The sequence below is a fragment of the Sceloporus occidentalis genome, unplaced genomic scaffold (genome assembly GCF_023333645.1).
Source record: "Sceloporus occidentalis isolate IW3139 unplaced genomic scaffold, rSceOcc1.0.p SCAF_5, whole genome shotgun sequence".
Taxonomy (NCBI): domain Eukaryota; kingdom Metazoa; phylum Chordata; class Lepidosauria; order Squamata; family Phrynosomatidae; genus Sceloporus; species Sceloporus occidentalis.
In genome coordinates this window covers 61,535,110-61,562,292 of record NW_028316985.1, presented here as the reverse complement: position 1 = coordinate 61,562,292, position 27,183 = coordinate 61,535,110, and the positions used below count along the sequence as shown (strand labels likewise).

Sequence of the window (27,183 nt, the reverse complement as noted above, 5' to 3'; positions counted from 1 at the left end):
TGGACGCCTGCAGCTTGATCCGCTGCCCTTCACTTACACCTTCCTGGTAAAGTGCCCCTTCACCTTATCATTGGCCTGTTACAGACAGGCCATAAAAAAGCTGCTTCGAGTCACTTTGGAGGTATGGTATTTCAATGATGCATGCGTCCTAAGAGTCCAAAAACCGCACCAAAGCTGCACTGCAGTCCTTAGGACTGGAGTGTGCCTTTGGTGCGGCTTTTGGAATCTTAGGACGCATGCATCATTGAAATACCTTACCTCCAAAGTGACTCGAAGCAGCTTTATTTTGGCCTGTCTGTAACAGGCCATTGGGACCAAATTAAGTCACTTCTTTCCACGAAACCTGATTAATGGATTTTCTTCTACCGTACTTGTATAGCACCACCCTTGCTGCTTTCATACGGTTGCTGCATACGGCAGGGATTCGGACGTTGTTGAGCTCCCCTCACCATATGCGGTGACCGCAGATTCTCCAGTGCAGCTCGGAAGTTTCAGCACCTGCCCTATAAAATGACCCCCAGCGTATAAGGCGACCCCTGACTTTTGAGAAGGGTTTCCTGGGTTAAAAAGTAGTCTTATATGCCAGAAAATACAGTACTCTAAATGAGCAGACCAAACCACATATGTTCTTGCATAAACATATATGCAAAGCTATCTAAACATTGCACTGTCTTCCAAAATCCCACAAATATTCTAGAGGAGGTATGGAACTTATGCAGCTTTCCAGATATTGTTGGACTGAAACTTCCACCAACCCTATGGAATACTGAAAACAGCAGCCCAAGAACATCTGAAGAGTTGTATGATTTCACCCCTGTCTAGAGTAATTCTGAACAATATACTTGGAGGTTAGAGTTAACTTGAAAAGATCCGGGGGGGGAATACTACATGATGCATGGCGGCTGCTTGAAGCAATAGATAATAAATCTAGACTACTATTTCACCAGAAAGACAATACCACAATATCACTTACAATCTACAAAAATCTACAACAGTCTATGTGAGACAATAATTTGATACTAACCACTCATGTTCATAGTAAGAAGATTCTCCAAGGAAAGTATTATTAGAAGAAAATCTATCATGGAAGCTACTTCTGATGACTCTGTTTAAGCAGGTCTGTCGTCTGGGCTAAAACACAAAAATTTAAAATTACAACACTGCAACAACCTCTGAATCTAATATTCAGAAAGCATAAGAGAAAACACATTATACGTAAAGAAGTCATTTTTATATCCATTTCACAGAAGCCACACAGACTCTGTACTGAGACACGGACCTTCATTTTCATGCAATACGTATCTTGGGCTTGTTTTTACCAGTACAGCTAAGAAGAATGGTAGGGAAAGGCCACTGTACAGTGGCATAGCACACGTTTTCTACACAAAATGGCTGAACTCCAGTTAAAGGAATCAGGCAGTAGATGGGAAAAATCTCTAAAATCCTGAAAAGCCATTGCCAGATAGAATATGCAACATAGGGCTAGATGTGCACTGTTCTTATATACTGATCTGACCCAGTTTTAGACACATAACAAGAAAACAAACTTTGTTGTTGTTGTCAAGTCGGCTCCAACATGGCAACCTATGAATGAGAGACCTCCAAGTCACACTATCATCAACTGCCCTTCTCAGATCTTGCAGACTCAGCTCCCATAATTGAGTCTATACATCTGCAACACAGTCTTTATTGTCTTTTTTAGTGAGTTATGTTTTCTCATGGTATGCCCAAAGTACTAAAGCCTCATTATAGTCATCTTTGGTTCTAGGGATAATGCAGGCTTGATTTGCTCTAGGATCCATTTATTTGTCTTTTTAACAATTCATAGTATCTGTAGAACCACATTTCAAATGAGTTGATTTTCTTCCTAATCAGCTTTTGCCACTATCCAGTTTTCACAACCATACATAGAAATGGGAAACATGATGGAATGGACAACAAAACTAGTGGACCCTTGTTATACACTGGGATTTAATTCCAATATCCCCCGTGTATAACAAAATCCGTGGATGCTCAAGACCCATTAATATAATGACATAGCAAAATGGTGTCCCTTATAAAAAATGGAAAATCAAGGTTTGATGTTTGAAATTTATCCTTTTTTTGGGAACATTTTCAAACCGTGTATGCTTGAATCCATGTATAAAAAATCCATGTATAAGAAGGGCCGACTGTATAGTATTAAATGATATATCTTGACATGCCAGGATCTTTATTTAGCTCCTTCACAACTACTCTTCCAAGTTCTAATTGTCTTCTGATTTCTTGACTGCAGTCTCCACTCTGATTCTTCCTTGAATGAATCTGCCATCCTTTCAAATGAATGAATTTATTACGGCATACAGCCAGCATAAAATAATAAAATGGTTACATCCTTTTGTTTCTTCGACATAGTTCTCGCATGTATTGTTTTCACCTTCTTTTTATTTCTACTTGGTCATGTAATGTGTTCTCCTGTTGGTGCTGAGCATCCCCATTTTTGGAAAGTTTTGGCAATTTCAAAAATTTCCTTGGATTTCTCAGATCTTATAGAAGAGATCTCTTGTTCTTCCTTTCTTGTTGTCCTATTCTATTTCTATGCATTGTTTATTATATTAGTACTTCTTGTCTCTGATCACATGTTGTTGCATTCAGGGTTCTGACTATTTCTGACTTTGGCCTGAAGCAAACAGGTGGCAAGGAGTGACCTCTGGCAGCTCCAGCCACAACTGACCCAGAACCGCGGTGGTCAGATGGCCCACTTTCAAAACAGGTCACAGCCACGATCTCAAACGGGCTGTCAGCAGGAGTAGATTAAAACTGCTCCTTTTTCCAGCAGCTTCAGGTCTCCTGTAGCAGCTTCCAGCTGCTTTGGGGGAGTGTACCATCTGAACACCATGCCTTTGAAGTGGCCATCAGCCATTTCTTTTGACCCATTTGTTTCGGGCCATCTTTTACTTTTGCTTTTCATCTCTTCCTGACTGTTTGAACATTTTCATATTATGCATTGAGGCTTCTTCTTTTTGCATTGTAAATAGAGTCTTTTTGCATTCTTCCTTTGCAATGTCTCTGGCTTCAGCCAGAGTTCTTCTGGCTCCTGGTCAATTAGGCTTCAATAATGTGATATTTTTACATTAAAATTCTATAGGGACGTTCTTCAAGTTATATTTTGACACGATGATGAGTTCAGTATTCTTCTATAGATTTATTCTAAATTTTGGTATTAGTAGTTCATGGTCTGTGCCACAATCTGCTCCTAGTCTTGTTTTGGCAAAGAGAGTGAAGCTTTTCTATCTTCTGCTTCCATTTATGTAGTCTATTTTACTGGCCATCAGGTGATGTCCTTGTGAAGAATGTTTTTGTACTGAACAAGCTGTTAGCCTTGCAAAATTCAACTGTCACTCTTCTGCTTGATTTCTTGATCCTAGGCCAAATTCTCCTATAATCTTTGCTCTATTTCCTATTTTTACATTCTAATCAAATTGGTGTTTTGACACGTGATCTATTTCCTCCTGGACTCCAGCACAGAATATTTCCAAAACAAACAAAAAAAAAAATTCTGCCTCTGTAGTTGGAGCATAAACTTGGACTATGGTTATGTTGATGCGTTTTCCCTCAACTCTTACTGACATAATTTGGTCAGACTTTACATTATACCCTTTGACTGCTTTTGCTACATCTTTACTCACTATATGCCATTCTATTTATTCTTATCTTTTCATTTCCTGAGTAAAACACTATAACTATCTGACTCAAAATGCCCTGTTCCTATCTACTTTAGCTGGAAGTGACAACAAGGGCAATCCAGTCCAACCTCTTGCCATAATTAAAGCAATCCTGACAGATGGCCATCCATCCTCTATTTAAAAACCTCTAAAGAAAAAAACTTCACCACTCTCCAAGGCAGCGTGATCCACTATCAAATAGCTCTTGGCATCAGGAAGTTCTTCCTGTTTAGGTGTAATCTCTTTTCCTGTGGTCTAGACCCACTGGTCTATGTCCTAGTCCCTAAAGCACCAGAAAACAAGCTTGCTTTAAACGTGGCTATCATGTCATTCCTTAACCTTCTCCAGGCTAAACATGCACAGTTCCCTAAGCGCCTCTTTACAGGACATGGTTTCCATATAACATGTTTCAAATGTGTTTTAGACTGCTTTAACTCTTGTGTTTTTAACAGCACTGCCTGCTGATAATTATTATTTTTTTGAACAAATAATTTTTAATTGGTTCTTGTTTCTAACTGGATATAAGACACTTTGGGTTCTACTTTCCAGACAATCACAACTGGCAACCCTAATCATCCTTTCACACACTTTCGCTTCCCTGTAGCAGGGAAGCATGCAATGGGGCCTCTACCTCTTTCCAAAAAATTAAGTTCATTTGCATTACAGTCAGTACAGATTGCATGGGAATTCTCATACTCTTGAAAGGTAAGGGGATTGTCGTCTTATTCAGAATTCATAAAACTAACTTTGTTAACTGACCTTGAGTGAACCCCAACTCATATTGACCCTATGGATGAGATATCTCCAAGCACCACATCCTCTACTGCTTTGCTCAGGTCTTGTAAATTCACAGCCGTGATCTCCCTAATTCAGTCTATCCATCTAATGTGCAGTGTTCCTCTCTTTCTACTTCCCTCCACCTTTCCCAGCATTATTGTTTTCCTAATAAGTCATGTCTTCTCATGTGGCCAAACTACAATAGCCTCAGTTTGACCATCTTGGCTTCCAGGGAGAATTCAGGCTTGATCTGTTTAAGGACCTGTATGTTTGGTTTTTTTTTTGGCTGTCCACTGTATTCTTAGCACTCTTCTCTTGGATCACATCTCAAACAAATTTATTTTCTTCTTAACTACTTTCTTTATTGTCCAGCTTTCACATCTGTGCATAGTGATGGGAATTATTATGGTTTGGATGATTTTAACTTTAGTGCTCCTTTGTATATCTTTACCTTTTAGGATCTTTTCTAGTCCTTTCATGGCTGCCCTTCCCATTTCTCGTCTTCTGATTTCTTGATTGCAATCTCCATTCTGATCAATGGTTGATTCTAGGTACAGGAACTCTTTAACTATTTCAATTTCTTCATTGTCTAGGTTGAATGTATGTAGGTCCCCTGTGGTCATTATTTTTTGGGGTTTTTTTTAATGTTCAGCATTAAGATTGTCTTTGCACTTTCTTCTTTTTCCTCCTTTAATAATTGTGACAAACCTGTGATGTTTTTTACTAGTAGTATGGTGTGATCCATATATTTTAGATTGTTGATATTCCTTCCTCCTTTTTCCTAGACTAAGCCTGCTCTTTGTATGATTTTTTTTTTTTTTTTTTGCATACAAAATGAACAAATAGGGTGATAGGATGCAGCCTTGCCTGACCCCTTTGCCAACTGGGAACCACTCTGTTTCTCTATATTCTGTTCTAACCGTAGCCTCCTGTCCCATGTACAGATTTCATATCAGGATTATCAGATACAGTGGCACTCCCATGTCCTTAAGACCCATCCATAGTTTTTTTTGATCTTTGCAGTCAAATGCTTTGCTATAGTCTATAAAGTAAGCACCTAAGAGTAAATCCCACTGAATTTGGAACAAACATGTACAGGATTATTATCATTTATAAAAATTTGTAATCTTTAAAATAATAGCATAAAAAGGGTAACAGAGGAAACATACAGCTATAATTACCTGAAACAAACTCAATTCTGACCATTTATTAAAGAGCTTCTGCAGAATTCTGTGTAGTCAAATATGGAAGAGCATCTCCCCTGCTCACTGCACCACTCAAAAATGAAACACACACCAAACCTTTCATTATAAATGGGTCTACTTTTAATCTGACAATATTTATAGTGATATGGGTTTTACAGAAATGTTTGCATCACCATTCTTCCCACTGGGCTAAGCTGATGGATCTATGAATTAACATATTTAGCTTATGTTTAATAAACAGAATGTAAAAAATTATGTCACATCACTTTTCTGTACTGTACAAATATATGATTCCTCCATACCCACAGCAACTGAATGGAAATTATCAGGGAAAAGAAATTTAAAAGTGCACTTAGTGTGCCTTAAACATCATTTCCAAACACATTCAAAGTTTGACTTGAAAATTATTCTATTGGACAACTTTTCAGTATTTTAAGCCACAGCAACTCAACAGCACACACAACACTTAATTTTCAGCAGTGCAATCCTATAGATGTTTTCTCAGACACAAGACTCATTGGCATCAATGAGGTTTGCTTCCAATAAAAATATTTATGATCAGAGCCTAACTGTAATAATAATTTTTAAAAATGAGGGCGCCAAAGATTTACATACTAATTTTAACATGCTGAAGAACTTTGAGCAAAATATGTTTATTTTCTAGGGATAATTAATCTGAAAAAGATTAATAACAAGACTGATTTTAGATTTGATTAGCATTGTATCAATTGCTGTTGATCAATATGACTTGTACTGTGTTCTTTCACAATGTTACTAATTCAGCATGAAACCCCTTTCCTAAAATTAGGAGGAACCCCAACTAAAGAAAAAGAGAAAAATGTTTACTTCCCACATCACAATAACCTATCCATAAAATTACATACTTAAGGAGCATCTTTATTTTATTATTTTTTAAAATCTTTTATCAGTTGTAGCAATACTTCCATTCAAGCACAAGTATTCTACATTTCCCCCATGTCCTTTTTCAAAGGTCTTTTTTAGGATTCTGCAGAGTTTACAAACTAATTATGGAAGTTAGTTCCGAATCTCAAGAAAAGCTAATGATACTTTTGTAAAGACTAATTTAAAATTGAGCAAAACAGCATTGTAAGTATATGAAGGGAAACAAATTCAAACAACCCTTAACATATATTAATATTCTAAATAATATTCTAAATGGAAATTACTGGGAAGTATCATTTCTAAATGTAAAATAAACAAACCTTATTTTTCTTCGCAGAGTGTTTAGCTTCCTCTTCATTTGGAGAATCTTTAATAAAATAAAATAAAAAGAAAAATGTCACACGTCACTGATATACCTGAGCATTAAGCCAATTAGTTACCAGTTTTAAACACACTTGAAATAGGCTACAAATTCTACTGTAAATGATAAATAAATAAAAATACAAACTTTGGAAGAAAAACATGTAATCTGAAATTAACTAGTAGACAGCTAGCCTTTAGTATCCATGGATTCTGCATTCAACCATCCATTTTAAAAAATATCTAAAAGACACATGGCCACCTCATGGATGAGACACGTCCAAGACCCCCGTCCTCCACCGCTCACTTAGGTCCTGTAAACGCAGACCTGTAACCTCCCTAACTGAATTCATCCATCTGACGTGTGATCTTCCTCTCTTTCTACTACCCTCAATCTTTCATAGCATTATTGTCTTTTTCTAATGAGTCATGCATAATATGGTCAAAGTACAACAGCCTCAATTTGATCATGCTGACTTCCAAGGAGATTTCAGGCTTCATCCATTCCAGTTATCTTGAGAGCAATGACAATGGGAAGTTACCAATAATGTATACTATTTCTTGCTACTTGCAAAAAAGCTAAGGACTATATGCCAAGAGCAGTTTTTGTCAGGATCCAAGGTGATATGTGTGGCACTCTGGCATATGTAGGAAGGCTCTTGACAAGGCCCTTTGCAACACAGAAGCTGATCCCAAATGAAGGTATTTGTAACAGTTTTAAAATTCAAGGGTAAAAATATCTGCAAACTTAAAGAAACTTTTTTGAATCAAAACACACATTTAACAACTGTAATGAAGTTCAAATACAAACCTCATCCACTGTCTCTGCGCTTGCATGAACTGAAAGTGTGCTCAGACTTCTGCCTACCATCTGTGTGCATGCAGAGGTGCCCCAAAAACTGAAACATTGGACAAAGGAGTAAACATGCACATGGGACACCTCTGCAAAAATCAGAAATTTTGTGTGTTTCCCTGGATCAGTCTATATACTGATTTACTGTAGCTGCCTGAAAAAAATAAGTTTTTAAAATTTCTTGCTTTCAAAAACCAAATCAAAATTGGATAGTTTTGCAAATGCTAAATATATCCAAACCATCAACTATGAATATTTTGAATATTTAAAAGGAAAACCAAGAGACTGACAAAAATCGCAAACTTACTGTGTTTTTGGTTCCAGCCTTTGCAGGAGACTGCTGATAAAGGTCTTTTCTCTACATTTTCTTGTTTTCTGCAAACAGAAATAAATCAATTGCTTACAATTTTTATACATGCATACCAAACATTATGTGTATTCTAGAATGTACAGTGACCTTTTTTTAAAAAAGCTACTTTTTTCAACATACTTGTCATGGGCAAATGTTATAGCATTTTGCATAACCCAAAAACTTTTCTGTGCTCAGACCGGTTCCTTTATACATATTGTATCTACCCTGTTTCCCTGAAAATAAGACATACCCAGAAAATAAGCTGCAGCAGGATTTCCCTAAGCATTTGTGCAATATAAGCCATACTCCGAAAATAAGACATAGTGACAGGTCCAGCACGAAACGGAAGGGGGCGGAAAGATTGGGGCCAATGGTTCTAAAGGAAATGGAGTTGCAAGAAATTCAGGATGGAATTCCGGGTTTGGAGAGTTAAGGCGATGTTCCAGAAGAGGATGACTTAACTATTTTGACTAAATGTAGGTTGATGTACTTAATAAAAATAAGACATTCCCTGAAAATAACCCATAGTGTGTCTTCTTGAGGAAAAATAAATATAAACAAGGTATGAAATGTTCTTCAATGAACAAGACATGATGTCAACAGAATGCAAGTACAAAAGTGGCAAAAGAAAATATTTTGTCTTTCAGCTCTAGGCACAAAAGCTAACAAAATTTTAAAATATTTCAGATCTTTAATGTATTGTAAATACACTGCTAACCTTGTATGGTTTTTCATATCCATAGGACAATGCCTGCCCTTACTGCAGCAAAGCAGGTCATCTTTTCTGCTTACTTGTTGCTTTATCTGAATCTGCAAGGAATATTTTTTATTAATACTAAATTTTCCAAAGCATTTGTTCTATTTATGGTCTTGATCTGTTATGTCATTAAACTTAAAACATGATTTACTTGTCTAATACAGGATATTTAAATATATGTAGTCTAGAGTCATAGTATGTTATTCTAAAGGAATCTGATGTCAAGAAAAAAAACAAGCAAAGTAAAACACAAAACCTTAAGAAAGCAAACTTGATGTTCTTTCAAAAGGATTCTAGTTTTCAATTTTCTTTTAGACAACTTTAGTTTTAAAACACTATATAACTAACGAGGCCTCTATTTATCAAATGAAAATAGTACATTATTTACAACTGAGTTATTAATGTTTTCTCAGTTTCTCAGTAAAGACAAGTGAAAATAAATTGTGGGTAAACAGTATTCCAGCATCCTTCATATCTTTTCAGTTTTCTTAGCTACTAACCATTCCTCTCTTCCCTGCCAGTGGTCTTCCTGCACCGCCCGCCTGCAAGACATCTGCATGCATCCAACAAAGTTCACCCAGGACAAAGTGATTCTGACCCAAATATTTAACCAACCCATACATGTTGTATTACAGCTTTGGCAACATTTGCTATATCTGTGAACCTTCATTGTTTCTATTCTTGAATTACAGTATATTCATACGCTTCAACCATTTTTAATAGTGCAACAAAATGAAGCAACTAATTTAGCCTTCGCTTTACTAGCCAGCCATTTATTATGATTTTGCATTTGAATTCCCATGATGCCTCATCACTTTTAACAATAGTTGGAGTTGAAGGAAAAGTAGAGCCCCAAAAATCTTGTTATTATTAACTGCTGTCAAGACAACTTCAACTTATAGTGACCCTATGAATAAGAAACCTCCAAGTCACCATCAAAAGCCCTGCTCTAATCATGAGACTCAGAGCCCTGGCTCCTTGATTGAATCTACCCATCTGCAATGCAGTCAATCCTCTATATAGATATATATTTATATCCTGCTTTTTTCTTGTAACTGGAAGATTGTTTACATTAAACACAATCAGCCTTCCTTATCAATGGATTTTTTATCCACAAATTCAAGCATCCACAGCTTGAAAATATTTTTTAAAAGTGTAAATTTCCAATAGCAAACCTTGATTTTCCATTTTAGATAAGGGACACTCTTTTGCTCTGCCGTTATATTTAATGGGACTTGAGGAACCATGGATTTTGTTATCCACGGGGGATCCTGGAACCAAAAACCAGCAGATAACACAGTCCCGCTGTATATGTCTCACATTATACAAATTACATAATAAACAATGAACTTTCTTGCAAGACCTCAGTTCTCTTATGTCCCATTATGTCTCTCAGTCCCATTATGCTTCACTTTGGCTCTTCAGTCCCTGGGTAACTGGCTCCTGGAGCAGCAAACTGCTCATTCTACTAGGGAGAGGAGAGAAGCTTGCTGCTGCTCCTGTTGCTTTTCTGGCCCACCATAAAATCAGGCTAGAACAGGCTAAAATTAAAAAGAAAGACAACTATTTCCCCCTTTTGTTGAAGGAACTTGATACCTATAATGAAACAGCACATTTGTCAAAAAATGGAAAATACATTTGCTGATCCGGCAGGTTTAGAGAAAATGAAATAGGATCCTCACTTTCATGGACAACTGTCACTCAATATGTGAACCATCATGATTAGTTGTTCCAGAGAAAGATGCTTTTTAACGAGATTCATAAACAAGATACCAAAAGAGCACTGAGGGAGAAAAAGGGATCAGACTTTAGTTCACAGTGTATGTATAAATGGTAAACCCCTTTCCATAACTGAACATCAATACTGTAAGAGACAATACAAATTAAATAAATATTAATAAAACTTAAAACTTACTTTTATACAGTCTTTCAAAGCATTTAGTGTATAAACAGCTTGGAACTGTTTGCGGTCAACAGGACAGGAAGCTCTAGTCTGAAAAAAGATTATGTTCAGTCTTCATTTCACAAGAAGTATTACAGACTGTACTTTAAATTAAAGTCTATTATCTATTTTATTATAAAGTCCAAACAAACCTCTTGCACATTCCCCTGGGATCTAATGCTACCAACTAAATTAGAAATCCGAACATTTACTCAATAACTCAATTAATAATTAGTGGATTAATCATCATGAGCAAAACCTAAACTGAAGGGCTGCAAATCAACAGTACATGCTAATTTTAAGGTGAATTTAGAAATAATATTAAAGATAGCATTTCTTCCTAGCAAGAAGTGATATTTCTTGTTTGTTAAGTTTGAAATTCACTCACACACCAATTAGCTACCTATACCTGTAGCTACCTGTTATGGCAATATGGACATTTATATAAATTTCAAACCTACCAACTTGTAAAAAATGCTTGAATTTGTTGGCAGTCCACAGTGCAATTAAAATAAACAAATGAATGAAAACACATATGGAAGGAAAAAGTGTATGAATTTGAACACACTGATCTACGGATTAAAGCAACGGGATCTCATTTCCAACACTACTTCAGTTTTAATAAAAAATATCATATAGAATCCATTCAGGCTATAATCATATATCCACTTACTCAGGAATAGATCTCACAGAATTCAATGGGACATGCTTAAGTGAGTTTTTGTGATGGTATTATAAAACTTTGATTTTTTTCTCTCTCAGTTATTCACACAACACTGAACAGTACCTCAAAGTATTTTTATGCTCGCATCCACCATTCTTGTTGAACTATAAAAGATACAATTTGTTTCGACAAATAACAGCACTATTCTAGAAAACTGGCTATGTCTCAAAATATCTTGGCAATGTGATCCAAAGACGTTTGAGCATCAATATAGGATTGTAAGATGCACTCAATCAAACTCTCATTAACTTTAAAGGGACACTGGTTGAATTCTCATTGATGCATTAATGTCGTGTTTGGGCTATATGTACCATTCCAAATTACACAATGGGATTCACATGAGTGCTCCTCCATGTAAATTACGTGTTAGAGGAAGTCCAGAAGACTTTTGTTTAAAAAAAGATTCAGCATAATGATCCCAAATTGGAGTCTTTAATTTGCACCCATTTAGCTATAGACTATGTAGCAACCCTGAGTAACATAGTTTGCCTAAACCTTGTCATAGATTTGGCACACAAAAAAGGTGGAGAAGTGTAAGATTTAGGGAAAGGGTAAATAAGCTTATTATGATCCAGCCACTCTGTGTTTGAGCTTGTGAGCACAGGTATGCAACTGCACCCTGATTCATATACAACTTGTCAAAACCCTGGACAAGCCAAGCTGAGAGAAATGATACTGTCCCAGGGCAGTCAACACTCAAACTTTGTCTGAGAAAATGGGAAGAAAATGGGAAGAACCAATAATTGCATCAAAGATGGGACCAGAACTATGATTTTATTCATTAAACTGCAACTGTTTTTCCAGGTCTTGGTATAAAGGCTACAAAATGAAGGCTGGTAGTATATACAGTCATCCCTCCATATTTGTGGCTTTGATATTTGCGAATTTGATTATTCACGGATTTCATTAACATGTTCTCTCTAGGACTGTCTAGGTCCTCCAGTGCAACTCTGTGGTCAACTTTAACTAAAAGTTGCACTGAAAGACCATTTGTAGCTACTCCAGTGCCATTCTATGGTCAGTGTATGTTGGACATTGACCACAGAGTTGCACTGGAGGACCTAGAGATTCCTAGAGAGGTGTCCTCTCAGGTAAAAACAGTGTTTTTGTTATTTGCGGTTTTTCCATATTCATGGGGATCTTGTTCCCCTAACTCTAGTGAATATGGAGGGACAACTGTATTCACACTTAGTCCTGTGACCTTTATCATTTCCTCACACCATTTCTTCTTCCCAAGCTCTGTCACATTACAGGTAATGTAATCTGCTGTCAACCAAAGGGCTAGTTTTGAAACTGTTTTCTATCCTTGAAGCCCATTAATGCATGCTATTAAAAGAAATGGAGCAAAAATACTGGCATGGCTACAGAAAATCAAGATAACAATGTTCAAATTGTTTTGTGCCTTCAAGTCATTTCCGACTTATGGCACCCCTAAGGAGAACTTGTCATGGGGTTTTCTTGGTAAGATTTGTTCATAGGATATTTGCCATTGCTTTCCCCTGAGGCTGAGAGCATGTGACTTGCCCAAGGTCACTTTAAGATATATAATGAAAAGAAAGAAATATCAACTGTTAATCAGAAGAGGACAAGAAGAAAATAAGATCAACCTGGAAAAAGGGCGGTGGTGGGAAACTGTAGTCTTACCTTGAGTTAGTACTTACATATCTGGTATTGTTACCAGAGATTTCAACAAGCCGAATAAGTAACTCCCAGGATATCATTTATTATGAGTACTGGACTACATGTATTCATGAAAATTTATAAAACTCTACATTATTTCAATTCTTTACTACAACCTCTATGTTGAAAGCAACAATGAAGTTTTATAGGATACATCCTGCTGCTCTGGCAGAGAAAGGCATGTACTTCAGGTGCAATAACAAAAAGAAATGTTACAAAGTTTCAGCCAGATACATCAGTGCTAAGGATCACTGTGTAACAGACTTCCCTAGAAATCAGCAGCAGGGAACCAAGAACAAAGATACTGAAGTACCATATAAAATGCAAAAAGACAAATGGCTCCAACACCGACAATCAAATAGTTAGCACTAATAATTGATAAAAGGTCCCTTTAATGGAAAAAGTAGCCACATTCTAACATTTCCGAAAAATTATGATGTGACAGCTTTGATAAAATCTCAAACATCTACACTGAGGCCAGGACACAAAGAGTTATTTTTTGAATAATAATTTGAACAACAGACCCCTTCCATATTACACAGCTTTTGAAATTCTTCTCAGTTTCTAAACAGAGTCTGTGATGAGGAATGAAAGCCTGGAAGCCACTCTGATAGACTTTTGGCTGAAGAGCGGGGTATAAATACTATAAATAAATAAAATAATAATAAATAATAAATAAAAATAAAAGCACAAACATGCAGAGCTGTGCAAGAACTGCCCATAACACCCTTTGGATATCATCATCAACAGGGAGCATACATGATACTAAGTATTAAGAGATTTTGCAGGAAAACACCTGGACTTACTTCAGCCCATTTAAGGATGCAGGTCAGACAGAAAACGTGGCTGCAGTTTTCAGGGAAACCAACTTCCTGCTCCGCTAGACCATTTAGACAGATGGGACACCTGTCATCTTCATCAGGTGAAATGCTCAAAGAATGGGAACAATTTTCTTCATTCTCTTTACCTAATGTAAAGTGCAAAAACCATGACGTTTGACACCAGACTGGTGTACAATTTTGTTCCAACTTTGAAATGTAAAAAATAAATTCTGAATTCTGTGGAACATGGATCTTAAGATATCCAATTGAGTACATGATCTGCAATCCACTTTTTTATTTAAGGTCCATTAAGCCAAATAAAAAAGTGCAAAGTTGATGCAAATTGTTTCAGGCTAAGATGGCATCCAAAAAAACAGAGGTCCCCAAAATACATAAAGTATTCATCGAATGTACAGTCAGTCCCCCCATTTCCACAGATTCTTTATCCATGGATCCAAGTATCCACAGTTTGAAATTTGGTTTTAAGAAAAGTATAAATTCTAAATAGCAAACCTTGATTTTGCCATTTTATATGAGACACCTTTTTACTCTGCCATTGTATTTAATGGGACATGAGCATCCACAGATTTTGATAACCATGGAGGGTCCTGGAACCAAACCACAGCGGATAATAAGGGCCCTGTGCACTGCCCTGATACATAAACAAAGCCATCTATGTGGGTTCAGTATCTTGCAGTCAGATGAAATCTATTTTGTCCTACTACTGGTAGTAGGCAAAAACACACATATCCACAATGAAGCTGTTGAATCCTTTTCCAAAAAATATTATGCTAACAACAACTACTACATACACTTAAATGAGGTCCACAATTAGCTGCAAATGACTATGATGTCATCTGATATTAATTTTAAATTTTGTTTTATTTGTTTTATAAAATTTTATTCAAGAAACATTTTACCTTTCCAAATAGCACTCTATTACCCTCATGATCATCACTGTCACCACCATCAGAACAGTAATAGCTCAAAGATTAAAACAAAACATTTCACCCTCAATTTAATTCTTAGCTCTAATCTGCACTGCAGAAATAATGCAGTTTGACACTGCTTTGACTGTCATGGCTCAATGCTATGGAATACTGGGATTGGTAATTTGTTATGGAGCCCTGGTGGATGGAGCCCTGGTGGCGCAGTGGTTAAATGCCTGTACTGCAGCCATTCACTCAAGACCACAAGGTTGCGAGTTCAAGACCAGCAAAAGGGCCCAAGCTCGACTCAGGCTTGCATCCTTCCGAGGTCGCTAAAATGAGTACCCAGACTGTTGGGGGCAAATTAGCTTACTTGCTAATTAACTTACTTGCTGTTCACCGCTATGATCTTTGGAATAGCGGTATATAAATAAAAAAAACAAAAACAAAAACAACAACAACAATGGCACCAGAACTCTGACAGAGAAGGCTGAATATCTCACAGAACTCCAAATCCCAGGATTCCATCGCACAGAGCCATTGCAGTGTCAAACTGCATTAATTCTGTAGTGCAGATTAGACCTTAATCTCTCCTGGAGTAGATCTATTGAATCTATTTATCAAAAACACACTGCAGGAATAATCCAGTTTGAGACCACTTTAACTGTTAGGGCATTCTGGGAACTGTACAGTTCCCAGGATTCCCTAGCACTGAGCCAAGGCAGTTAAAACACTCTCAAACTGGATTATTTTTGCATTGTGTTTTGGACCAAACAGGATTTATTTAAGTCCCACTGATTTAGTATTATCCCAAGATAGCATTGAGCCTCTATCTAGGCAAGCAATTGTAGACATTTCATAAACATCCCTTACAACCTTGTCTGAAAAATGTTAGGTTTCTCTACAACTCTAGAGCCCTTTCTGGACCAGAGATAACACTAACATGTGTGCCACATTTGACACGCAACATCATTTCCCCTGGCACGCAGCAGGGGGAGGAGGAGGAAGAAGTGCATGCCTGTTCCTCCTCTCTCCTGACCCTTCCAGGTGTCCAGTTTTCTCGTCGGAGGCAGCTGAAGGCTGGGAACGGCACTGGGAGAGGAGGAGGAAGAGGCACGTGCCTGTTCCTCCTCCCTTCCAACACTTTCTGGCCTCCAGTTGCCTCTTCAGAGGCAGCCGGAGACTGGGGACAGTGTGGGGGGACCCTTCCTGGCCTCTAATTACCTCTCTAGAAGCATCTGGAGCCTGGGGATAGCGCAGGGGGAGGAGGAGAAAGAGGTGTATGCCTATTCCTCTTCTCCTCCCCCCCAGGCCTTCAGCTGTCTCTGGAGACGCAGCTGAAGGCCCTGGAGGGTTGGAGAACAAGTCCCATCCCAGAAGGCAGAGGTCCCACACCTGGCACCAGGTAACACCCAGTGCCGCAGACTTTTAGTTTGGGCATGCGATCCCTTAAAGGTTTGCCATCACCAATATAGGGGAACATGGGCACATTCAGATAAAACCAAATGTTTCAAAGGATAATTCCTTTATCAAGTGAAGCATAGGACAATTCTACAAGTTTGAATCCACATACATATTGCCTTAGCTCTATCTTGTGTTTATTGTTCTATCAGAACTAAATAACAATGTTACTATTAAGTACCTTCTGTATCTTCATGTTTCTCATCTTCACCATTCTGCTTACATTGGCTTTTGTTCTTCATTTCTGCTCAAGAAAGACAACCTGCAAAATATCATCATCAATGTTTAAATACCTCTAACAAACGAGATGAGCTACCAACACATATTAACTTCTGAAAGATTAGCATAATACCAGAGTATAGTGATCCAAGACATTTCCAAACCAACAATCCCATGTATTTAAAATTAAAGTGAAGGGGTACTACGCTCTAAACTATTTACGAAGAATATAAATCAAACAAAATTCTCTACAAGTGAAATGTACTCGGGCAATGTTATTCTTTCTTCCTTCTTTCTACAACACTACAGCACATGGTTACAATACTACTCCAAGTATTCTTAAATGCATGAACACAGTTGCCCTTCCATATCCATGAATTCGGGACCCACCGATTCAACCATCTACAGCTTATATATATATATATATATATATATATATATATATATTTACAAATCTAAAAAGTAAACCTTGATTTTGCCATTTATATAAGGGATAACATTTTACTAGTCCACTGTCTATAATGCGACTTGAGTATCCATGGATTTTGGTATCCACAGGAAACCAAACCCAAGCGGATACTAGGAATTAAAAAAAAGAAAAGATACTTTTATTTGAAAGAAGACAACTTGAAGTTGGCTCTAGATTAACTCAGGCTGCATCTACACTGCAGAATTATTACAACTCGACACTGCTTTAACTGCCACAGCTCAATGCTACAGAATTCAGGGATTTATAGTTTCGTGATATATTTAGCCTTCTCTATCAACACACTACAAATCCCAGGATTCCACAGGATGGAACCATGACAGTCAAAATTCTGTTAAAGCAGCAATAATCCATTTCCCCCCAATTTGGAGCTAAATTTCTAGATTTACTTTACCTTTTCAACCCCACCCTTCATGGCAAAAAAATTACCTTAGAGGCAAAACAGATGGCCAATTTGGGGTGGCTTGGAGCCACCCCTTTTTCTCTGGACTGGGGCTATGGCAAACAGATGCCGCAGCCCCAAGGCAGCCAGCGTCTGCCACAAATAGAGGCAGAAAAGATCCACTCCTATTTGGAGCAGGAAAAAAAAGCTGAACCTGTGCTGCTAGAGCTGACTTTTCACCGGCTCCAGGGCGAGTGCTGTCTCAATGCCACACCTCCAAGCTGAATAGAAGCACATCTAGACACCATGCCCCCAGGGTGGCATGAAGATGGCTTAATGCAGCCCTGTTTCGGCCCTTAGATAACATACCACAGCAGTTTGCAATTCTCTATCTATATTAGTACCACTTGCATGTATCTATTCTGCAATACTATACACATTATGTAGCTGGTACTAGAACAGGGCATACACAGTAGACATAGATGGAGCAGGCCAGCTCCATTGAGCCTAACCAGAGTAAGAAGGGCCCTCCCTCCAGTTCATCTACCTTGGCCCAGGCCTCAAAGAGAGAGATCTGCTAGACTTTTACCCTTCCCCACTGCCATTCCCTTCTCTTTTTGTGTCTTGTCTGTTTAGAATGCAAGCCTGATGGCAGGGAAATATCTAATTAACAATTTGTAAGCTGCTCTGAGAGCCTTTTGGCTGAAGAGTGGGGTATAAATAGTCTAAATAAATCAATATATATTAAATATATATGAAATTATACTGTAGGAATTTATCTTTTAAAGCTACAATCATATCTACACATGACTGGGAATAAGCAAACATGCCCTAAATTCTGCAAAATTCATAAATAAGTTTATAAGTTTATATACTGAAGGCAACAAAACAACGTAGGTTTCATAAGAACACACTACATATATTTCAATTTCCCCCACAATTTCTACTTTTTTCTAGAACTTCCCTGTTTTCTGAAATGTTACATTTCTAGTCGCGGCCCTTAGAAAATTAGAAATCTTCAAGAATAAGTGGCATTTCCCCTGTTGTGTTTGTGAAAGCCTTCACCAGATGGCTTCCATTGTTCAACTTTGCAATAATCTAATGTTGGAATCCATCCTGAATATCTTTTCATGGTGGAGAAAAATATAAACATATAAACTGAATTTTAGCAAGAAGAAATGAAAGCGCTAGCTGTTGCCACTCTATGAATCCCAATAAATACACAAACAAATACACAAAAACACAAGCAGCTCATATGTCATACAGTCTGATGGCTGTCTAGATTCTCTCTCTATATATATATGTACCAAATTCCTGTTACAACACATTTAGTAAAATTCCAGTCAGCTCATACCTTAGGACCAAGCAAATATGCACAAAATTATGGGCAAGATTTTCAGATCTCCAGATCTCTCTATCATTCTTACATAATGTACAGGGAGAGGAGTATAAAAGTCTGGCTTAATGTTAAAGTCATAAAGTCCATGTGCTTCGACTTCTAAAATGGATTGGAGGAAGAGGCCACAAAGATTTAAATTGCATATGCTCCACTAAGTGTCATGCTGGTTTCAGGTTACAAGGAAGAGTCCCGAGATAAAAAAAACAGGGTTGATTTCCCATTCTTGAAAATATAAATTCCAGAATGTCTCCAACTGGCTGAACCATATAGGCACTTTGACAGACACAATAGTGAAGATAGAGACAGCAGTTTTTGTATCAGTAAAGCTGGAGATTAACTTTGGCTGGTACACATACACACACAAATAAGTCAGTGGCATGGCAGTACTGGTAGTTATTAGTGAATGAAGAGAAGGTAGCATCTAAACCTTTCGGTAGCAGATACACACACACACACACACACACACTCCCAACTGTAGAATTTCACTCTTTGGTAGATAAATCTGGGATTTCCACATTACATGTAAAACAGGGACAGGGAATTGTTGGCCTTCCAGATGTTGCTTAAGGCAATCATCCTCACCATTAGTTTTGTGTTGTAAGGTCGATGGGAGCTACAGTTCAACAAGATCTACAGAAGCATATATTCCCCACTTGACATAAAATAGCAAGTACATTTAGCAATAGAAAGCAAATGAAGTTACCTGTCATGGACTATAAAAAACATTTCCACTCACAGTTAGGTAACACCTTTATTACAGGAGTGTAGGGGGGTCTATTTACAAAATATTAACATCTTAATCTGGGCCTATTAATGATTTGTCAGATGAGCAGATATTGAGATTTCAAAAGCTTTTCATTATATACAAGGCAGGAACTGCTTTTCTAGTAGCCTAACTACTGTCAGACCAGTTACCAAGCCATTACGCTGGGAAAAAAATATTCAGACCCTCACGAAAACTGGTCAAAAAGGAGACTTGCTAATTTTGGTGTGAATGCAGAAGACTGGTAACTAGGCAAAGTCTACACAACAGGAGAGTAAAGGGATAGTCAGACTGCCATTTTCATTTCTATTAAGGAACAAGTACAAAGCAAGGACCCAAGACTTAATACAAAAATGCACCTGCCCTAAAGGGATAGCTCTGGAGAGAATAAAACATGGACTTGCACCAACCATCACATTTAAGAAATCAATGATATCTTGATCATATATAATCAATTAAATGTATGACATAAACTTTCTAAATACTCAAATCACATGCTTTTCTTTCCTTGCTGTCACTGGTTTCCATAAGCAGATACACAAACCAAAAAGGGGAGGGGAGAATTGTATTTGCAAATCAGCAAGTAATCAATTTTTTCTCACCAGCTGTTTAATCAGTTGCTTCTGCACTGAAAATAGATTATATAAATCCAGGGGTCTAGCTAGGATATGTCCCAGTCTTGAATGTAATGTCACTACAGAGATATGTGTGCAAGTTTGCAGTAAACCACTTCATCTCCATATTTTGATGCTGAACTTTTCCTCTGTGTGATTCCCAGAATTAGAGGAACCCACAACAGTCAGGAAAAAAAACATGATTCCTAAATCTTAGACAACTGATCTCCTTTTCATATACAACTCCTGAAATTGTTACAAAAAACAGTGGATAGGCAAACAAGCATCAAGATGGGTCCTGACAATGAATATGACCATCACTACACTGGCACTGTTCTAACTGGACAACAAACACACTTTAAATGCTTCTTCTAGTATTCAACTCTAGCTACTGTAGATGCTTGACTATAAGTCAACTTCGTGTATAAGTTGAGAGCAGGTTTTGGGCCCAAAATTATCTGTTTTGATACAACCCATCCATAAGCCTAGAATAAAGCTTAAGGATGTGTAACAAAGAATCTAAAGGCTGGAAAAATGATACCAAAGAACTTACACAATTCCCGCAGGCACAACTGTTTGTACTCACACTAAAGGCTGGAAGGATGAGAAAGCAGAAAAGGATCAGAGCTTCCAGGACAGATTACGCTCTTCCCTTGTGGATGGTTCCTTATGAAGAGTTAACTGACATACATAAATCGACTCAGGTTTTTGGGGTCAATTTTCTGACTAAAATGTCTAGACTTACACATGAGTATATACAGTAAACAATGCCTTTCAGAACAGGTTACAGCCATAAGCATCTACCTATAATCATGAACAAGAGTCCTTTCACGTTCGCTGGGGTTAGGGCTGAAGGACCCCCATGAATTTGGGAAAACTGCAAATAAAAACCCACTATTCTTTTTACCTAAGAGAACACCTCTCAAGGTCCCCCAGTGTAACTCTATGGTCAACATTTCCATCCCTGCGTGGCAGTGTTGGACTGGATGGCCCTTATGGTCTTTTCCAACTCTATGATTCTAGGTTGATCATGATAGAGGACTTAGAAATCCAGCACAAGTCTATGGTCAACTTCTGGCAGAGTTGCACTGGAGGTCCTAGAGATTCCTAGAGAACATATTAATCAAAACCATAAATAATCAAAGCGGCCAAAAGTCAAAGCTGCAAATTTGGAGGGCCAACTGTGTATCAACACTGCCGCTAGATAAGATGCTCAGCCAAGTTTACCAGAACTCTTAGAATATCAACCATGAATCACATCAGACACGTCAAAGGGTCTGTGCTCAGCTTCTGGTTGCTTTAATACACTCTGGTGTCTGGCTCTTAATTATTCCCAACCATTTCAAGGACAGTAACAAAACAGGAAACAAAAACAAAACACTAATTGCAGGAAAGCGAAAGTGAATGTTTCCTCTTTACTTTATTACATACATCATCATCAGACAACTGAATCACAGTCTCTCAAGTCCTTTTCTTCCCCTCTCCTTGGCCTAAGCACTAAGCATTTGGGCATGCATTTCAAAAAGGGAGCAATGCAAATCCTGTTCAACCACTCTCAATGTTTTGGTTCATATTTTCTGCAGTTTCCGAGTGCCTGAAATTCAGTCAGCAAATGCCACTTTTAAAAACAGAAACAAAATTTGGAGGGGGGGGGCTAGCCTCTTGTTTGTAAAAGAACGTGCATATCTCTCTCGCCAAGTTTTATATGTATAGCTTAAGCCATCTACCAGATTTCCCCCTCAGAACTGAGTCCGTGTTCAGAGGGCAAACTTTCACACAGGCCAGCAATGTAATCTCATGTGTGTGTGTGTGTGTGTGTGTGTATCCTCCTCCCCTTGTTTGTAAATGAACATGTATAGCCTCTCTCACCAAGTTGTATTTGTATCACTTCAGCCATCTAGTAGGTTTCTTTTTCTCAGAATTTAGTCCACATTCAGAGGGCAAACATTCACACAGGCCAGCAATGCAATGTAATATAACACTATATACACACACAACATACACAGACACACACACATATATATATTCCCCAATCCTTGTTTGTAAAAGAACATGCACACTCTCTCACCAAATTTTATATGTATAGCTTAAGTGATCTTCCAGGTTTCTTTTTCTTGGAACGAAGGGCCCAAACAGGCAGGCTAAAATAAAGCTGCTTCAGGTCACTTTGGAGGTATGCTGTTTCAATGACACACGCATCTTAAGAGGCCAGAAGCTGCGCCAAACTGTGCTCCAATCCTTAAGACTGGAGCATGGCTTTGGCACGGCTTCTGGACTCTTAGGACGCATGCATCATTTAAACAGCATTCCTAAAAGTGACCCAAAGCAGCTTTATTTTGGCCTGTCTGTTAGGGCCCTGAGTCTGCATTCAGAGGGCAAACATTCACACAGGCCAGCAATGCAATACATAATATGTGTGTGTGTGTGTAATGTATATATCCCCTGCCCCTTTTTTGGCAAAAGAAACATCCATACCCTCTCTTACCAAGTTTTATATATGGGACGTACTAAAACAAAGTGCCCACAGGAAAAATCATACTTGCCCATAGGGAATCATTGGGGAATACTTGCCCATGATTCCCTATGGGCACGTATTCCCTTGTGTTTCCTTGTTGACATGTATTCCTGAATGATTCCCTATGGGCAAGTATCCCTCTATGTTTGTCTATGGGCAAGTACTCCCCCATGATCCCCTATGGGCGAGTATGGTTCCCCTATGGCAAGGTACCACCCTTTGTTTTAGTGGGTCCCTTTATATCTATATCTATATATCTATAAAGCTTGAGCCACGTACCAGTCTTCTTTCCCTAAGAGCTGAGAGTCTGTGTTCAGAGGCCAAACATCCAGACAGGCCAGCAGTGAAATCTAAATATCTATCTATCTATCTACCTGGGCTTCCAGAGAAAGAGAAAGAGAGAACGAAGGAGAGAGAGAGAGATAGAAAGAGGGAGAGCGAGGGAGAAAGAGAGAAATAAAGAAATAGAAAAAGGGAGAGATACATAGAGAGAGAGAAAGGGAGATAGAAAAAGAGAGAGTGAAAGAAGGAGAGATAGAAAAAGACAGATAGAAAGAGAGATAGAAAAAGAGAGCAAGAAAGAGGGCGATAGAAAGAGGGAGAGGGGTCTGATCCAAACAAACAAAGGGGAGCCGGGAAGAGGAGGGACCCTGCTGGGGGCCCTCAGCAGAAGCCACGCAGCGCCCGGACAGGGCCACTTTTGTTCGCTATTCAGGGCCCGGAGCGACCACTCTCTCCGCTCCTGCGATGGCGGAAGGAGGAGGAGGAGGAGGGCCGGCTCTTCGGTGGAGACTTTGGCCGCCCTTCCCCTCCAAGGGAGTCCCCAGGAGGAGGCGACGGAGGAGGAGGCGGAGGCCGAGGCCTGCTTCCGTTCCGCCGAGGGCTCCCTCCCCTTTGTCTCCCACACCCTCCGCCTTACCTCACAGACAGAGAGAGAGAGAGGCCTTCGGGTGAGGCCTAGCCGCTATTGACTCTGCATGGAGACGGCGGCCCTGGGCGCCTCCGTGGCGCGTACGACGCAAGGCCTTCCTCCCCCTCCTCCTCCTCTTCCTCGGCGCAGGAAAAGGAAACGGCGCCAGGCCGCTTCCACACAGCGCGTTCTCAACCCACCGCGCGCATGCGCTCTCCTTCCTTTGCCCCTCGTCCGGTCACATGTCCCTTCTCGGCAACGGTAGTCGGGGAGAAATAAGGCCCCGCCCACTTTCTTCTTCTCTTCCCTTCAGAGAGATGGAGTCCGCGCGGCGGCGCTGACAAATCGTCACAGGATGAGAAGACTTAGCCAGCGAGACGGAGACGCGGGCCTACTTCCGCCTCCAGCGTCGCGTCGCGTCTCGTTGCCCGAGGAGGCCCCCTAGCGGCGTGGAGGGCTACTGCAGGCACTGGCGTGCGTTAAGACCTTTACGTCACGCCGACTCACGCCGGTTCACGCTCTCTACGCTTTAACGGCTGCCTCACGTGGCACTCTGGGAGTTGTAGTTTATTCGGGTCCTAGAGCTCCCTGGCAGAGAATGAGGAGGAGGTTGCTGTGGCAATTAAAAACAAAATGAGAGCATAACTGTGGCCGCCGTTCCCAAACTATTACTGTGCAAGTTTTTTTAATCTTTGGACTTCAACTCCCAGAATTCCTGACTGTTGGCCGAGGAGGTTGGGCCTTCTGGGAATTGAAGTCCAAAAAATGCCAAAGTTTGGGAATGACTGTAATTAATAGGTCATCATGTGATGAATAGTTTTGAGGGAAGGGGCTGCTCAAACTATGACTTTTAGGGAGGAAAGGTTGTTGCTGAACATAAAGAGATAGAAGCTTCCATGCTACGTTTCAAATCAAGTGGCCTGATCCTTTGGCAAAGAGTTGGAAGAGAACATGGATGCTGGCCATGGAAGCCTTCGACTTCACAGCTGGAAGAGACCTTGAGGATGACTAGTGTCTTTCATACTTGGTTGGCAGCTGATAGGAGCCCTATTGTGATTAGAGCAAAGGACGGTCATACTGTCCCTACCGACTCAGTCACTTATGTTGGAGGAAAGTTACAACACGTAAAAGCTCTTTATGAAATTCTTAGTGGATTTGGATACTAGCTTTATGAAAAGGACTTTCCTTGGCAGACGCTTCTCAGGGAGGCCTAACCAGTGACTTCCCGACTGGAAGTCTTCCGTTTTGATACAAAATGTGATGAACATTGCCTCTTTATGACCCTTAATGTACCCTACAGATGCCCACCGTGATCCTTACAGTGCGAGAAGTTGCGATAAAGGAAGATTCACACATTTTTCTCAGGAAGGCTAGGCAATTCATCTCAGGACATTTGACATCCCAGCCAACCCTAATTCCCACTTCTAAGAGCCCCATCTCGAGTGACCGTTCCCATGCCAGTCTGACGGTTTTGATGTAGGACACCTGGCCTTTGCCCCAGGCTAGTTTTGCCTTTCAAAAGAGCCCAAATTTCCTTTGTCCCCCGGTCTAGCTTGAATTGCAGAATGACTCCACGTCCCTCTGGATTCGGCTAGTTCCCAGTCACTGCTGCCCCCTCCAAGAGCTTTGGAGTGGCTAAGTCCCACACATCAACTCCAATTCGCGTCCTCCAAGGAGCAACCTTGCTACTATCTGACCACTTGTGAAGCCTCTGTTCTAACTTCCCCTCAGTCCCTTGTGTGTGAGTTTGTTGTGTATGTTTAATTCTGATCATAAAATAGCTAACAGAGAAGTCTGCCTTTGCAATCCTTATGTCTCCCCAACTAAGTATACATAACATCTTTATTAAATAAGTCTTCAGACCATTTCAAAGAATACAAGATAAAAAAAAGGGGGGGGCATACAAAGTTAAAACTTACATAAAAAGAAATCTCTATAAAATGTAAAATATATGGCTCTGATTACAACACTGTTCTTGTAATTTGCACAACAATCTACCTGGGGCCCCTTTCTTCAGTGGTGAAGACTGCTTGGAGTCCAACATCTGGAGGTTACATGATGATATATTCCTTTCAGCTAGTTTTTTTATTCCTGTGCACTAACCCCACAAGTATTATTGGCTACTGTTATTTTTCCTACTAGACTGCGGCTCCCTCTGCGTTGCGAAATAATTCGGTTTGACACCACTTTAGCTGTTGTGGCCATGGGGCAGTGCTCTCAATGCAGAGCTCTGGTGCAAAACCAAACTACAGTTCCCAGAATTCCATGGCATTTAAAGTGGTATCGAACCAGATTATTTCTGCAGTGCGGACGCAGCCTGAAAGAGGCCTTTGTTTGTTTCATGACTGCATGGTGGAAAGAGACTTGGGACAAGCCTCCCCCCAAAAAACAGCTAGAGTGCCTTCAAGCATCCATGACTGTGCTGTGAGCTGCATGGGTGTGTTTGCACATACAGATTAAATCCTCAATTGTCTATTCATTGAAATAACATTGTCCACAATAAAGTTATTTATATGCTTTTTGCAATAAAGTAGCAAAACTATTTAAAATTTAAATAGATGTTATATGGGTTAATTTACTTAGCAATAATAAAACGATAAATTATCATCAATTACAGCTGCTGTTAATGGTAATTATGCTTACTATGCAGATGTTTAAGATTTAATTTAATTGTGACTGCCTGCATTAAAAAAAACAACACTCCTTTCCCAGCCATGAATGTATTATATCTGCCAAAAAAGATAGTACTTCTTACTGATGAAATGAAGTTTACACCAGAAGAGTTTTCTGGTTTAACCTAATCCATTTCCTAATCTTTAACAATGTAATCTTGTGAATTATTACTCTGAAATACGTTCATTAAGTTCATTAAGATGATGAATTGATTGACTAATTTATTAGGTTTTAGGGGTCTTTTTCTGAATAAACATGCATATTCCATCTTCTGCAACCTCCAAGATGTTTTGAATTATAATTTTCATCATCTCCAGCCAGCAGACCATGAAAGGAGAAACAGAATCTTAGGATGTATAAAAAAAGATTTTATTTCTGAAACTAGCTCAATGCATTTTTACATGGTCTTCCTCAGGGGCTACTAAAAGGAAAGCAGTAGGGATAAGACATTTGTAATAATAATTATAAACAGGCCACGAACTAAGGAATTTCAGAGACATTTATATGCATATATGTGTCATATCAAATTATGTGTACACTGTATCAATTCAGCATTAATATATTAAATGAGTTTAAACTATATACATATAAAATAGTAGTCACAAAACACTTAGAAAAGTGAGCTCCAGGAATGTCAAAGAAGTGGCCTCCAAAATCTATGGAAAGTGGAATGAATCTAATCTTACTTGAAGTAGGATCATGATAAGGAGGGAATACCAAGGGCAAAGCCCTTTCTTGAGCCTGTCCTCCTGT

General features: G+C 39.0%; 1 protein-coding gene across 3 annotated transcripts in view; it reads right to left on the bottom strand.

Moving 5' to 3' along the window:
- Window positions 1–24,062, bottom strand: part of SCAF11 (SR-related CTD associated factor 11) — a 45,535-nt gene extending 21,473 nt beyond the window's left edge. For 2 of the 3 annotated variants that reach the window (XM_089524247.1, XM_089524248.1), the window contains exons 1-8: window positions 23,767–24,062; window positions 16,650–16,730; window positions 14,064–14,224; window positions 10,827–10,904; window positions 8,873–8,964; window positions 8,110–8,177; window positions 6,910–6,956; window positions 1,025–1,131 (exon numbers count right to left, since the gene is read on the bottom strand). In XM_089524247.1, coding sequence (XP_089380373.1) covers window positions 1,025–1,131; window positions 6,910–6,956; window positions 8,110–8,177; window positions 8,873–8,964; window positions 10,827–10,904; window positions 14,064–14,224; window positions 16,650–16,710 — 614 coding nt within the window. In that variant the 5' untranslated portion in view covers window positions 16,711–16,730; window positions 23,767–24,062. Of the gene's footprint in view, window positions 1–1,024; window positions 1,132–5,662; window positions 6,163–6,909; window positions 6,957–8,109; window positions 8,178–8,872; window positions 8,965–10,826; window positions 10,905–14,063; window positions 14,225–16,649; window positions 16,731–23,766 lie in introns of those variants that run through there. The other variant, XM_089524249.1, reaches the window with a different exon arrangement.
- Window positions 24,063–27,183: the final 3,121 nt, after the last annotated feature.